The sequence below is a fragment of the Podarcis raffonei genome, chromosome 3 (assembly GCF_027172205.1).
Source record: "Podarcis raffonei isolate rPodRaf1 chromosome 3, rPodRaf1.pri, whole genome shotgun sequence".
Lineage (NCBI taxonomy): Eukaryota > Metazoa > Chordata > Lepidosauria > Squamata > Lacertidae > Podarcis > Podarcis raffonei.
In genome coordinates, this window is record NC_070604.1 from 92702102 (window position 1) to 92715748 (window position 13647).

Genomic DNA, 13647 nt, shown 5'->3' on the forward strand with positions numbered 1-13647 from the left:
TAAAATCAGGCTAAGAGTCACCCCTGCCTATGCTGGGGGTGGGCACACATAAGGAAGGATCGGTGTTCACATATGTCAATGGGTCAGATGCTCAGTGGAAAGGCAGCCCCTTGCAACGTTATTGAGCACGAGGCTGGCTTCGTGGCCAATTGCACTGCCAACCAGAGATCTTGACCTTTCAGTAATATAGCCCTGTTACAGAGGAAAAATGGACCCTTGGTGGAGTCACAGTTAGGTATGGTACTAAAGGCCACTACTCCCAGGTTACTTTTCCAGATGCACATTTTTAACATGTAGCAAACCGGTGGGGAAGAAAGAGAAGCCAAATATACACATCCCTGATTAAATACCAGCCATAACCAGGCATCCAGTGAATCAGATTTGTCAGACTTACACCTTGACCATTCACCAACGTTGGGCAGCTTTCTCTTATAATATTTTGAAGAGTGGGGAAATAAGGTGGGAAACATTTTACCTAACAACAATAACAACACAAAGGAAGAGCAGAAGGTCTGGCTTATGGCAGCAAGATGTAGATAGATAGATAATTTATTACAGTCAAAGACCAGCTCGCATAACACAATAAAAACAGCGTTCATAAAGATAAAATATACAATCAGAGCAGATTGCAGCAAGATGTAAATTTGGCACAGTCCTCCTCTTCCCAAACTAATCCAAGTGCATCCATTTTGGTTTTAAGAGGTATGAGCACCTTGGGCAGGATGGAAGTCCAGCCCTCTCTCTGCAGCCCTGGCTGACCCCTCCTGAGTTTGTGAACTTGCATCAGGCAAGATCAGATGCAAGTACAGAAATGACTTCATTGCTGTTGCTGTGCAATAACACATTACTCCTTATCACAGATATATTCTGTATAACCTTCACTTCAGTGACTTGTCGTTAGCCAATGCCAAGACAAACAAGAGATCTATTTATGGTAAAACAAGGACTAGAACCATTATTATTATTATTATTTAATCATCTGAAAGGATAGAACCAGAAAGGCAAACTTCAAGTTCAAGGATTGCTGCAAAACAGGACAGGCAGCCATGAAGTCATTCATTTTCCTGAGCAAATAGACAGCGGGCTTCTGTGTTGATCAGGGTCAGTAGAGAGGAGGACTCTTTGAAGGGGTGGACAAGCTCACCCTTCTCCACAGTTTAGCTTTCTCCTGTCCTGCTTTAGGGGCAAGAGGAAGGGGATTTGCTTTCCTTAAATGCACTGAATCACCACTACTCCTTGAAGTATTTATTCAAAGAGGAAAACAATTGAAGGTTGCTGTGTAGGTTCAGGGGGAGAGCGGAATCTGGATGCAAAAACACTGTAATACTTTTATTAGTAACTACCCTAGTGACTATAGTGTTATGCTGCCCTTCCTTTAGTTGTGATTCTGTGCACTTGTAGAGCAAATTGTGTTTGGGGACAAGGACACGACCGGATGCTTGTATTAGCAGTAAGCAAAGGAACACTCACCATTTTGCTCTTCGGATCTAAGGCTCTTTTTCGCAACCTCTGCCAAGGCTCCGATGCCAAGACCAACAGCTAAGCCTTTAATGGACAAAAAGGAAAGGGGGGGGGGAGACAAGAGAAAGTCAAAGGCAGCGGGATAAAATGCCATCTGTATGCGGTTACATATCTTTGTGGCTTAATGAGCAGAGGCAAAGTAGCTCTTTATTCAATACGGTTTAAACTTGACTACAGAGCACAAAGGGAAAGAATCCAGCACCGCTCCGCTCAGTTTCAGAGGCATGCTGTGCCCACTTTCCCCAGGGCAGCAAAACCTCTGTCCAAAGGAAACATCTTCTGTTCAGAGAAAAGGGCTTTAGAAACCAAGAGTTAAGGGGGCAAGCAGGGACAGTAGTAGAGACTGCAAGTTGTCCATCCATGTGGTCAAGTTTAGTACTAGTCACACAGGGTCTTTGATCTGACACAGCAAAAATTAGGGAGGTCAGTAAACTCTCCTGGAGGCTGTGCCTAGACCTTTAATATCCCCACATGCTTGTTTAATGCAACTGTTATTTCCACAACTGAAATAAAAGATACCCCACTTCATCTGGCATCCTCAACATTTCATCAGTCCCTTTGACCTTCCTCCACAATCTGTTTTACCCTTTACCTTACTGTGGCCAGCAGGGCTCCAATTTGACACCAGGGCAACTGGAGGAGGAGAGTGAGTGACATAGCTTATACCTCCCCAACAGCATATTTGCCTTGGTGTTGATACCTTGGAGCATTTAATGGTATCTAGGTGGAGGATCTGGCAACTCAAGTTCTTACATGATAAGTTCTCTCCAAAAATATTTAATAACAAGATGATTTGAATCTAGAGCAGTCAAATGCAGGACAGGGGAGGGAAAGTTGCACAGGCTGGAACTGGAATGGAAAACCTCAATTTGCAAGTGCAATTAATGCAATAGCACCTCGGTATGATGGCTGTGGAAGATAAGTACCATTCTGCCACACATGCAGACACGCACATACATGCATGCAATATTTGCACAAAATAACACAGGGAACACCCAGCTAAGCTCTGTTCAGCATCAACAACTATGAAACACTAACTGTTTGTTCCATATCCAACCTAGCTTGTAATTGCTTAGAGAATGAGATTTTGGAATCTGCAGAGGTGAAATCTGAAGAGAATCTCTATATTCTTGCCTTGAGTGCGGATGTGTCGAATGAAATTAGGAGATATTTCAGCAATCCTCACTTGAGTAGCAGTTCACAGTGACATAATAACCCAAAGCTACAGGATTCATATCTCCATAACTAGGCTGGCAGATCATCTAACCACCTCTTCATCTGCAAGTACATCAGCAAGGAGCTACCACTAACATATATGTGTATATCCACACACCCCATGGGAGGAAAGAAAAGGCTGCAATTTTATGGAGTAGTTGGTCGAAGACTCAAGGCAAATCTGACTAGCTGAACAAAGACTGGAGCCCTTACTAGGTCTGCAGGGCGATGCAGAGGGATAAATCTTACTTCTCTACCTGAGTTGCATTCACTCAGTGGTGCTCTCTCACATCCATGTCATTAGTTTCCTTCAAAGCCCGAACAGCTTAAGACCATGTTAGCTGGCAGTGATCTTCAGGCTTGAGGTGTTGTTGGACTACAAGTCCCATCTTCCTTGACCAGTGGCTGTCTCAGAACAATGGCGGCTGTAGTCCATCATCATCTAGGGCAGAGGTTTTCAACCTTTTTGAGTCCATGGCTCCCTTGACCAACTACAGCACCCCTGTGGGGCTCAGGAGCCTTTTTATGTCATCCCTTGCCTGGCAGCCTCTCACCCTTTTTGCGAACACCCTCCCTTGTGGAGTGATTCCTCAGCCTCCTTTCCTCTCCCCTCTCCTTGGGAGTCCTCCAGGTAGCCACTGCTGCCACCCTAGGTCTCTGAGCTGTTCCCCCACCCCCCACCCCAAAGACAGGTACCTGGTCACACTGTCCATTCCCAACAGCAAGGGCTGGCGGGCTGGCTGGCTGGCTAGCTGGGCTCCCTGGCCTGCTTGCTTACGTGCTTACTCCGAGGCCGCCCCAGCTTCTGGCAACCAGCACCCCCTGGCCAGTTCCAGAGGCACCATTTGTCTGGGGAGCTTGTAGCCAGGGCTGCTGCAACAAACAGCCATGCAAGCCTTTTGGAGGCAGAGATGCAACAGGGCATCAGAGGAGGGAGGGAAGGAAAGAGGGTTGCCCGTGGCACCCCTGACCATCATTCAAGGCACCCCAGGGGGCCACGGCACACTGGGTGAAAACCACTGATCTAGGGACCCAAGGCTGAAGAATGCTGGCTTAAGGATGAGTTGCTCCCATACAGGTCAACCATGAAATGAAGATCAATGCCGGAAGCCTTTGTTATTGGGAGTCATGTCAAAAAAAATTAAGCAAGTGAGCATGACATATGGGGCCTTCTCTGTGGCAGTGCCATGATTGTTGCATGCCCTCCCAATTGAAAGACGTGTTTATTTCAACAGCCTTTTTATTGTTGCAGATTTCAATATCTAGCATCTTTTACTCTTTGTACTCTGTTGCGGCTTTTAGAACTGGCTGTACCTGCTTTTTTATTAATTAGAACTTATGCTATATGCCACACTGGGAACTTTTAGTAGAAGAGTGGGATATATTTTATTAAATAAGAAAGTAATTATGTAACTATAATGCAAAACAACCTATTGTTATGCCAGCAGTTTAAATGAGCCAAGAACTTGACATTTACATGCACTTCGATTTGACTTATCCAGCTTCAACACCTCTTCTTCCCCACTGGATAAGGTTTAGACGTGTACAATATGTACTTTCCCTTGCACTGCACAGCTCCACCTTAATTATCACATAAACTCACCTCCCTCCCCAGAACCACAGCAGCCAAAGATAGGCGCATGTCATAAACAACTCCAAATGGTTGGCTTTTTAAACATTAACCAGGAGGTATATCTTGCTTCACTGTTTTAGAACTGTTTACATTATCAATTTATTTTGATAAGGCCATTCTTCTTCAAGGGAGGCATTCGCCTTAGTGTTTGCAAACAGACTGCATTGTAAAGCCAGGTTGGTGGTGCTGCTCTTTTAAACAGCAGTAGAACATTGTACGGGTATTTTCAAGCCTGCAGAGTTTTTTGTACATCTGACAGTCACCTAAGTAAGAATTGAATTCTTGCACCACATGCTCCAATTCACGATTCTCAATCTGCTTCTTGGGGGGTGGGTTCCTGTTTTTAAAGAATTATATGCCATTATAGGAACCTTTATTTTGGGTGGTGCAGTTGGACCACAAAAACAGGTCAAACAGCAGGATTCCCACCTGCTGATTTACACCAGCACAAACCCAGCTTGGCTACTTGGCCACCCTGTGTTGAAGTAGGGTTACTAGACGTCCCCGGTTCCTGGGGACAGTCCCCAGATTTGCAAATCTGTCCCAGGACCAATTCCGTCCCCAGAATGTCCCCAGATTTGCAAATCTGTCCCCAGGAAACATAGCAGCAGCAGACTCAGCAGCCTGGAGCCAGCCTGTTAGCACAGTTGGCTCTGGCTGGCTTCAGGAGCTTCTTGCTGCTCGCTGCCGTGGCCCTGCCATTTTTCCTGTGCCATGGCAGCGAGCAGCTCCTGAAGCCAGCCAGAGCCAACTGCACTACCAGGCTGGCCCCTCCTGGGCAACGGCTGGCCGCCCGTGACTCCCGAGCCTCCCCTGATCTGTCAAAACAAAGGGGGAAGGAGATTGGGGAAGGCTTGGGAGTCATGGGCACACGGTGCACCGTTGCCCAGTTTTTAAAAAAACTCTGCACATTTATGTTTCACAGGGTGCGAAAGAAGGGCTTTGCACCTTTATACAATATGCATGTGTGCTTGGCCCCAGGGTCTTTTGCCTCACCATCCCCACTACTGACTACCTGTTGCTACACAGCTTCAAAAAAAATAATAAAAAAAATAATTAAAAGTGTCCCCAGATTCATTGGAAAAAAATCTGGTAACCATATGTTAAAGCCCCCTCACCAACTTCTTCACTGTAAAATCATAGAATTGTAGAGTTTGAAGGGACCCTGTGGGTCATCTAGTCCAACCCCCTGCAATGCCAAATGCATCGCAATTGATCGGAAGATAATACGGGGAATGCTATGCAAAATCAGTGCATAAAGTAAAAGCCTAATCTGGAAATGCAACAGCAGCAGTTTTTTGTTTTTGTAAAAAAATGCTTAGAATCACAGAATTGTAGAGTTGGAAGGGACCAAAAGGGTCATCTAGTCCAATTCCTGCATTGCATGGGGTTGGACTACATGACCCTCGTGGTCCCTCCCAACTTTAAACTGAAAGCAGCCCATATATTTTTCATTTGCTGTCCAGCCAATGCATGAAGATTAGTACCAAGGGAGTGTGAAGGGCAAATATGAAATGCAATACAACAGAAGGCTGGTTTGGAAAGATAGGCACGCCCTTGTAGGGTTTGGCAAACAAGCCTATGATTAGCAGAAAAATCAAGTGATAACTATGCAACCAATAACCTTGTTCACACTGTAATAAAATCCTGTTGTTACAGAGTCGCCACAGAGTCTTGGCAGGCATAAACACACCCACCCCACACACATAGCTTCCCTTCAGAAGAACAAACAAGCCCTCCCCTGTTCACAGGGTTCTAACAGTTGAAGAGGAGGAGCTCCTATGCTTCTGAACTCTGTGGCCAGCTGTGGAGGCAGGCAAATGCAAAGTCCACCCAACAACCACTGCTGCTTACCTGCTGCGCTAATAATTAAATCAATTCAATACCCATAATTCAAAATGCATTGATATAGGCCAGATTATGTATCGAGGAAAGCTAAACGTTGCACAGCATGCAGGTTTGCATGCATCTGCCCCAATGTGACATGCATTTTAGCAAAAGCAGCCAGAAGGAAAAAAGACACAAAGGAAACCCAATTGAACAAAGGCTGAAGTCCATACTAGGCATGCAGGATGGCGCAGGTGAACAAATTCACACAGTGGCGCTCTCCCACATCAATGTCATCAGCTTCCTATTTGCGCCCAGACTCAATTCAAAGTGCTGGTTCTAGCCATCAAAGCTCTAAACAGCTTAAGACCATGCCAGCTTGCAGTGATCTACAGGCTCGGGATGTTGTTGGACTGCAAAGCCCATCATCCTTGACCATTGGGCTAAGCCAGTGTTTGTGAAATCTGGTTAAAGTTACATAATTACATCAACCTTGATGCAGAAGGCACACTACATCCCAACCAATGTTGAAAAGTGAAGACGGGGAAAATTTGCATGGGAGAATGGTTACGTGACGAGGAAGCATGATGCCTGCGCAAGGCCTCTTGAGGCTATGTTCACATTTCCAGGCTTTCTGTAGCCCACCCTTCCTCCAGATCAGATCACAGGGCAGCTTACGACGCCACACATTCAGTGGCCAATGTTAAATAAAACAGAATTAACTCCAGACACCCAGCACCAGCCAGCATCATCAGGATCCAGACTAAGTCAAGAACTACTGTGTTCACCGCACTCTTCAAGGACCTCATTACACTTTTAGAGAGAGAGTGCAACTGCAATTACTATGGGCCTGAATCTGATTTTTAAAAGAAATCTCATTGCTCTGCAATTTCTGACTTTACATTACTTTTTTTTTAATTGCTTTCACTTCTCCAAAACCAAGTTGATCTTAACTCTTTTATATATATATATATAGAGAGAGAGAGAGAGAGAGAGAGCACTGCAGCTATATTTAAATAGCAGATGAGAAGAGTTTTTGTTTTTACTGAGACCAGTAAACCAGAAACAGAGAAAGGAGGGCCATATGAACTTTTAAGAGAAGGTATATTTTCAGGAAGGCTTGGTGAATCCTACATCCAGGATCACATTCTGTGCTCAGTGAATAGTCTATGCACACAGAGCCTAATAGCACTGATCTTAATAGAACTAACTTATGTATCAGCCTGTTTAGGACTGGGATGCCAAAACAAAGCTGCAAAGCTTTGCCTGCTGTAAAAACTGGTATTTTAAGGGAGAACTCTTGCGCTTATACACTTCTTCCACCCCTTCTGTAGTATACAATTACTTCTTCCTTCCTTCCTTGGCTGCAGGCAACCCATGGTTTTCTGTTTTGTCTAAGTCAATAAACTATGGTTTCCAAATGCTGGACTCTAAGGCAAGTGCAAGCCAGATTTTGCTGGTTTATGCAAAACAGAAAACTATGGTTTGCCTCATACAAGGAAGGGAGGGAAGCACTGTACATGAGGGCAGAGGAGGTGGAAGCCACTGAGCCAGAGACTCCTTAAAGCCTCTTTCATTTACTGCTAAACCATAGCTCGGCACTACTTTTAATCAGCCCAGTTCAACACTGAGAAAAATTATTTTGGGAGAAGCTTCTTTTAAAGACAACATCAGCAAACAGCTGTTCACAGTAGAAAGAGGAAACTGACTAAGATACCAAGCTAGTTTAAGTACACAGAGTGACTTTTGTGTTCCCACACCAAGCTAGAAGCAGATTACAGCACTCCCACCACCCCTGCTGAATTGTTTGAGTCAATTCATAAGCCTGGCCTGTCAAGTTTCAGACACTGGTTATCCCCCTCCTGTGAATTCCTGACACATTTTGGAGACAACAGTTCAAAATATCTGCTGCATATACTTAGTTAACTGAAGGCTAAACCTTCTCAACTCAACACAGAAGCATATATTTCCTATTTAAAGCTTGAGTGTGAGGAAATTCTAATGGGAAAGCTGCTACTACAGGATCATGAAGACACTTGTGGCACACAGCTTGATATCAATAATAAGTCTGATGTGCAGAGCCAAAAAAGTTCCCCATCTCTGTCAGGCCTCCCCATTTAGCCTGTGAAACCATTCTGGCCAATCTTCACCCACCTGCTGTACAAGTGACATCATTTATCTGTTTAACCCACCAGATGGATCCAATTCCCCACCCCTGCCCTGGAGGAGAGTTTTCTACTCCTCACCTGCAAAAAAAAAAAGTGACAAAACACTTGAACTCAGAGAATTCTTGAAGAGTTATTTCCATAGCTGATATAGAGATGACAAAATAAGATTCAGCCCATGAGATCTGTCTTTTAAAGATGCCAAAGGACTCCTTCAGCTACAATCTGCAATTGTTCCACAGCAGAACCATAAATGTCTACAATAACTCAGCAGACATTCCCATTAGTGAACATATTCAAGGAAGAGGAAGTATTCAGGAGGTCCCAACCTAAACAATGTGGATTAAAGTGTTTGCAAGCACAAAACTTATTTACAAGGGAGGGAGGAAGCATTCATAGCATTATTTCTTGTACTAACTCAGGGAAATGTTTACTTTGTTCCCTAGCTTTGAATCTGCTTCAAGTAAAATTGTATACTGCACAGGCCTGAGGTGCCTTGCCTTGTAGAAGCCAAGTTCCTTAACACTTTGCTACATAGACAGAAACGTTCAAAAGGCATATAGAAGTAGATCTCATCTTGGAGAAATGAATACTAAGGAGAGGTGCCAACTCTAGCTATAAATAGGGAAGGTCACAAAACAGCAGGGACGCATGTTGGCTGTCTATACACTCACTACACCAAACATACCAGAAGGAAACTGATACCCTTTCATCATGCTACAGGGTTCAAGATGCTAGTGATTCCAGGGAGCTCAAAGAGGTGCAGAGAGGGTTCTTGGTCTGGTTCTAGATGTAGAAAAGTACCTTTAAAGAGCCAGGATATCACAACCTTCAACTTTTCTCTCTGTTGTGTTATAGTGATGGGGAGGGGCAGGGGTCCCACACCTGGTGGAATCCTCCCTTTTAAACGTAAATCTTAAAAGGAGTAGTATCTCTTTGTAAACAAAATGTGTGCCCCAAGTATTTGGAGCAATACTGACTGGGCTAAGAGTCAACGGCTGAAAAACACTGCCATGGAGATGCTGTAATTTGAAAGCCACTTGTTTCTTGAATCATTTTATGCCATCTCTGACACCTTTCAAGTCATTTTTGCAAAACAAAGACCATGTGGATAAACTTGCTACTGAAGGAAGCTATGCACACATACTATGTACTGCCAAGCAGTATCAGCTCAGACATTCAGTTTCAGCATCCCTGCTAAAAAGATAATCAGAAACCCTGTTTCTTCTACACACAAACATCCATGAATGTGCATGATACAGTTCACAGAAAACTGCCTGGTTTTTCAGAAGCATCTACATTCACAGTCTTATTCGCCACCACAATTCAGAAAGACTCACCTCCAAAATTAGCGAGTCTCCCAATTCGAGTAACTGGCACCTTTCGCTCCCGGGCACGTTCACTGAGCTGCAGGGATTTAGGAGAATACGGACCATTAATATGGACAACTATTTTCCTAGCAAATGCATGAAGAATTCAATTTTGGCAGCAGAAAATTGGCTGGCAGTGCAATCCTATGCATGTCTGCAAAAAACTAAGTCCCATTCTGTTCAACAATACTAGTTCTGTAATTACTTATGAACATGTGAGAAAACATCCAGATCAATCCTAGTTGCTACGATGCCTCTAACTTTTAGAGCTAGATAAATTAGCCTGACAACCAATGTCTGATGACATCACAGAAGCCAAGCTGGAAGAAAGATGATTTTTTGTTGTTTGAAGGCAGAATTGCAAGGGGTGTGTGGAACATGCACAAATTTAGAAAGGTTGCATAATTTGTCTAAATTAAACAGCTTGAATATTTCCATTTGACCAATAATAGAATTTTGATTCTGGCATCGATGTCTTCAAATCACAGAATACACAACATCCATTTCCTGCACTAAGTAATTCCCCAAGCTGTGCCAGTTACTTAGTTAAGTCTGGTATAGTTTGTTAGTGGTAGATCTCTTTAGGTGGGTGGGAGTGGGTGATCTGGTCCCTGATGCAGTTACAGCATCTGGATTACACTATTTCTTTCTCTCTCTCCTTCCCTCCCTCCCATACACATACACAAGATAAGAAAAGAACGTTGCACCATGAGTACAAATACAAAATTTTAAAAATAAAATTTAAGTAGGGCCAGGTCTATAGGGGTACACTGGCACCCAATCATTCTGACAGTGCTGGGTGTGACCTATAAAGCCTATAGTGGCTTGGGACAAGACTACCTAAAAGATCACCTGCCTAGACTCAGAGTTCATCCAGAGAGAGCCTCTTCTCTATCCCTCCAGCATCTGATGGGCTATTGGAAAGAACTCAAGAAAGCACCATCTCAACCAGAATTTTGGAACTCGCTACAAGGTAGAACTCCCTTCACTGATGGTGTTTAGCTCCCATGCTTACCCCTCATTGATGTGGTTACCTATATACACACCCCAAAAAAACCCAACCCGCATCAACTTGGAGGGGAGTTGAGAGAGATTCACCTCCAAAGTTTGTGAGTCAATACAGTCTCAGGTCCACTGACTGTGCTGCGGAGTGTTGGAGGTTCAGCTCTTTTCCTTTTAAACTCAGAGGAGTTGTGCACTGCAGCACTTGTGACGAGTATACTATAAAGTATCTGCTTTGCATGCAAAAGGGCCTGGATTCAATCTTTTGCATCTCCAGGTAGTTAGGAAGGACACCCGTCTGGATCCCTGAAGAGCCATTTGCCAGTCAGTGATGAGCTAGATTGACCAATGATCTGACTCAATATAAGGCAGCTTCATATGTACTGAACGGATTTGTTTGTTTGGTTTTTTTCTGATGCTGCTCTGTTTTGATTTGTATTTCTGTTTTAATTATGTTTTTAACTAGCTGCCAAAATTTATTTGCAAAGAAACATAGGAAACTCCACTAAACCAGGCCAGACTGTTTGGTTTGGGAGATTAGTAGAGCACAGTCTAGCCCAGTGTTACGCTTTAAGCTAGGATTTTCTGCTTTAGAAGAATTACTCAACTTCCAGCAGACAGAATCGTCTCTTAAGAGGAAATGCAAGGCAGAGGGGGGTGGCAAGCAAACCTGGGTTGCACCTGTTCTGAATTTCAGCTGGAGGAGCACAAGAACACACGACAACAACAAGTACAACTTCTTAACCATCCCAAGCATTTAGCAGAGTATTGAGTGTCCAGTAAAGGGAAGGTGAACACCTGTTAAACATTAAAAAGCAAAGGTCTATTTCTAGGGGTGCATTTTGAACTCTCTAAACAAATGAACAGTTGCTAGCCCGCCTTGCTTAATTGCAATAGGACATTTACAATACAGCTCTCTTCACTTTGAAAAGCAGAGCTGAACAAAAATGTGATTATCATCTATTTTAACTCCTCGAGCAGACCTGCAAGAGGGCTGACAGTATAAAAGCAACAATAAACCAACTTTTTTAATGGGAAACAATTCATATGTTAAGTTAAAATAAACAGACAAACCAATAAAAACAAAACAAGTTACAACTACAAACCAAAGAAACCAGTTACATCTTTTCTGCCCACCAAAAGGTAACTGAAAGGGAGCAAAGAGAACCTACTGAGGAAAGACATCTCCACACATTCAGCATTCTCTGATTAACCTGGTGTTAATCTTGGGAGTCTATACATCCCTCCAGTAAATGGAAGCCCATCTGAGTGCCATACAAGGCATGTACCACATTGAGATTATTCCAAGGAAAATAATAGGTTAAGAAAGCCACAGGCTTTGGCAAGTTACTCAGTTTCCCCACCTGTTAAAATGGGAAGATTAAATTTAAAGAGTGTTCTCTCAGTATTGTTACTGAAATGTGTGGCCTGGTTTCCCAAAGTGACCTGGGAGAAAAGGAACTTGCATTTCTTGGCACATTTCCCATGCGTCTACCAGTTGAGCAGCAGACATGCCTCAAAGATAATTAAAAACAAAGGAAAATAATGCACTGCTCCCACTATTACCCAGACATGTTCATCACGCAAAAGTTTGGTAGGGCAGGGTTTTGTTTTATCTTTTAAAAAAAGGATAACCCACTTTTTAAAAAACAACAACACAAAACTCCTATTTTCCAGTGGTGTTACACAGCCTACGTACCATCTGTTTGTACGGTTTCTGTTGTGGATCTGCTTTCGCCTGCCTGGCTTTGTCAATATCTTCAGCCGTGAGTCCGCCCACCGAGGAATGGTCTTGGTGAAAAGCCCGGCTTTGCCCCCAAGCAGGAGCAGAAGGATTCCAAGGGTCCCTAAAGCCTCCAAAGAGCTTTGCATTCACTTTGGCAGAGATGGGGTTGCGACCCACACTAGGGTCTCCGCTCTCACCGACGTTTGGTAAAGGTCCTCTGGCAACGTACAAGTGAGATGGGCCCTCTGCGCCACCAGACTTGGGAGGGTGTTCTAGAGGGGGAGGGTGGAAGTCCTTTGCAGCACCTCCCAGCTCCGATTCACAGAAGCTCTCGTCTTTTCCAAAGTCCTCACCAATATCTTTCAAGTTCTCCTGTTGCTTGCCCAGATCCTGCAAACAGAACATTGAAAGGTGTTTTTCCTCAGCCAAAAAATAAGGTGTAAACTGCTCTCACAGTCACTCACACTGCTCCCTTCTTGAAAAGACAAAACACTTTCCACACACCTACAAATTCTGATATTTCAATGTCTTGTGTTGTGAACAGCCCCAAAATCTATGGGTGGTATAATAATAATAATAATAATAATAATAATAATAATAATAATAATTACTCTTGTTTGTATCAGCAAACATTTTTAGAGAATTGATCCGAATCAGTGTTGGTCATTCCTGTATTTTATGATTTTATAATTAAGACTTTTACAGTAATGATTTTATAATCATTATTATAATACAGTTTCTTGATATCTGTAACATTTAGTGGTTTATAAATACACTTACATATAAAGGGACCAAAATGTATGCAATATGCTGATAATTCACTCCAAGTGATGGAGCCACCGCCACCACCCCTTCTCTACAGCCAACACTTTCGGAATTTGTACTCCACCGACCCCAATTCCTGTCTTCATTTATCCCTCACTTCCCGAATGCTTCCTGAAGCAGGGTTGCTTCAGCGCGCAGCATGACAGGGCCAGGTGTGCCACTTCCGTCAGTATGCCTCCTTGGAAGCAGAAACCGTTTTGCACAAATGTGCTTAATGGTGTACATCAACCTATGTTTCTATTGAGTGGGATCCAGAGAACTCCTTCTGCGATTCAGTGGAAGCTTCTGCTTGAGGAAAGAGATAGGCAATCATCTCCATTCCCCATGCAGTCCCACCCACCCCATCACCTCTCGCACAGTTCC

At 43.6% G+C, this 13647-nt stretch overlaps 1 protein-coding gene across 2 annotated transcripts in view; it reads right to left on the reverse strand.

Moving 5' to 3' along the window:
* COQ8A (coenzyme Q8A) overlaps positions 1-13647 on the reverse strand; it is a 61782-nt gene that overhangs the window by 23656 nt on the left and 24479 nt on the right. For both annotated transcript variants that reach the window (XM_053383015.1, XM_053383016.1), the window contains exons 3-5: positions 12433-12849; positions 9702-9768; positions 1471-1545 (exon numbers count right to left, since the gene is read on the reverse strand). In XM_053383015.1, coding sequence (XP_053238990.1) covers positions 1471-1545; positions 9702-9768; positions 12433-12849 — 559 coding nt within the window. The remainder of the gene's footprint in view (positions 1-1470; positions 1546-9701; positions 9769-12432; positions 12850-13647) is intronic.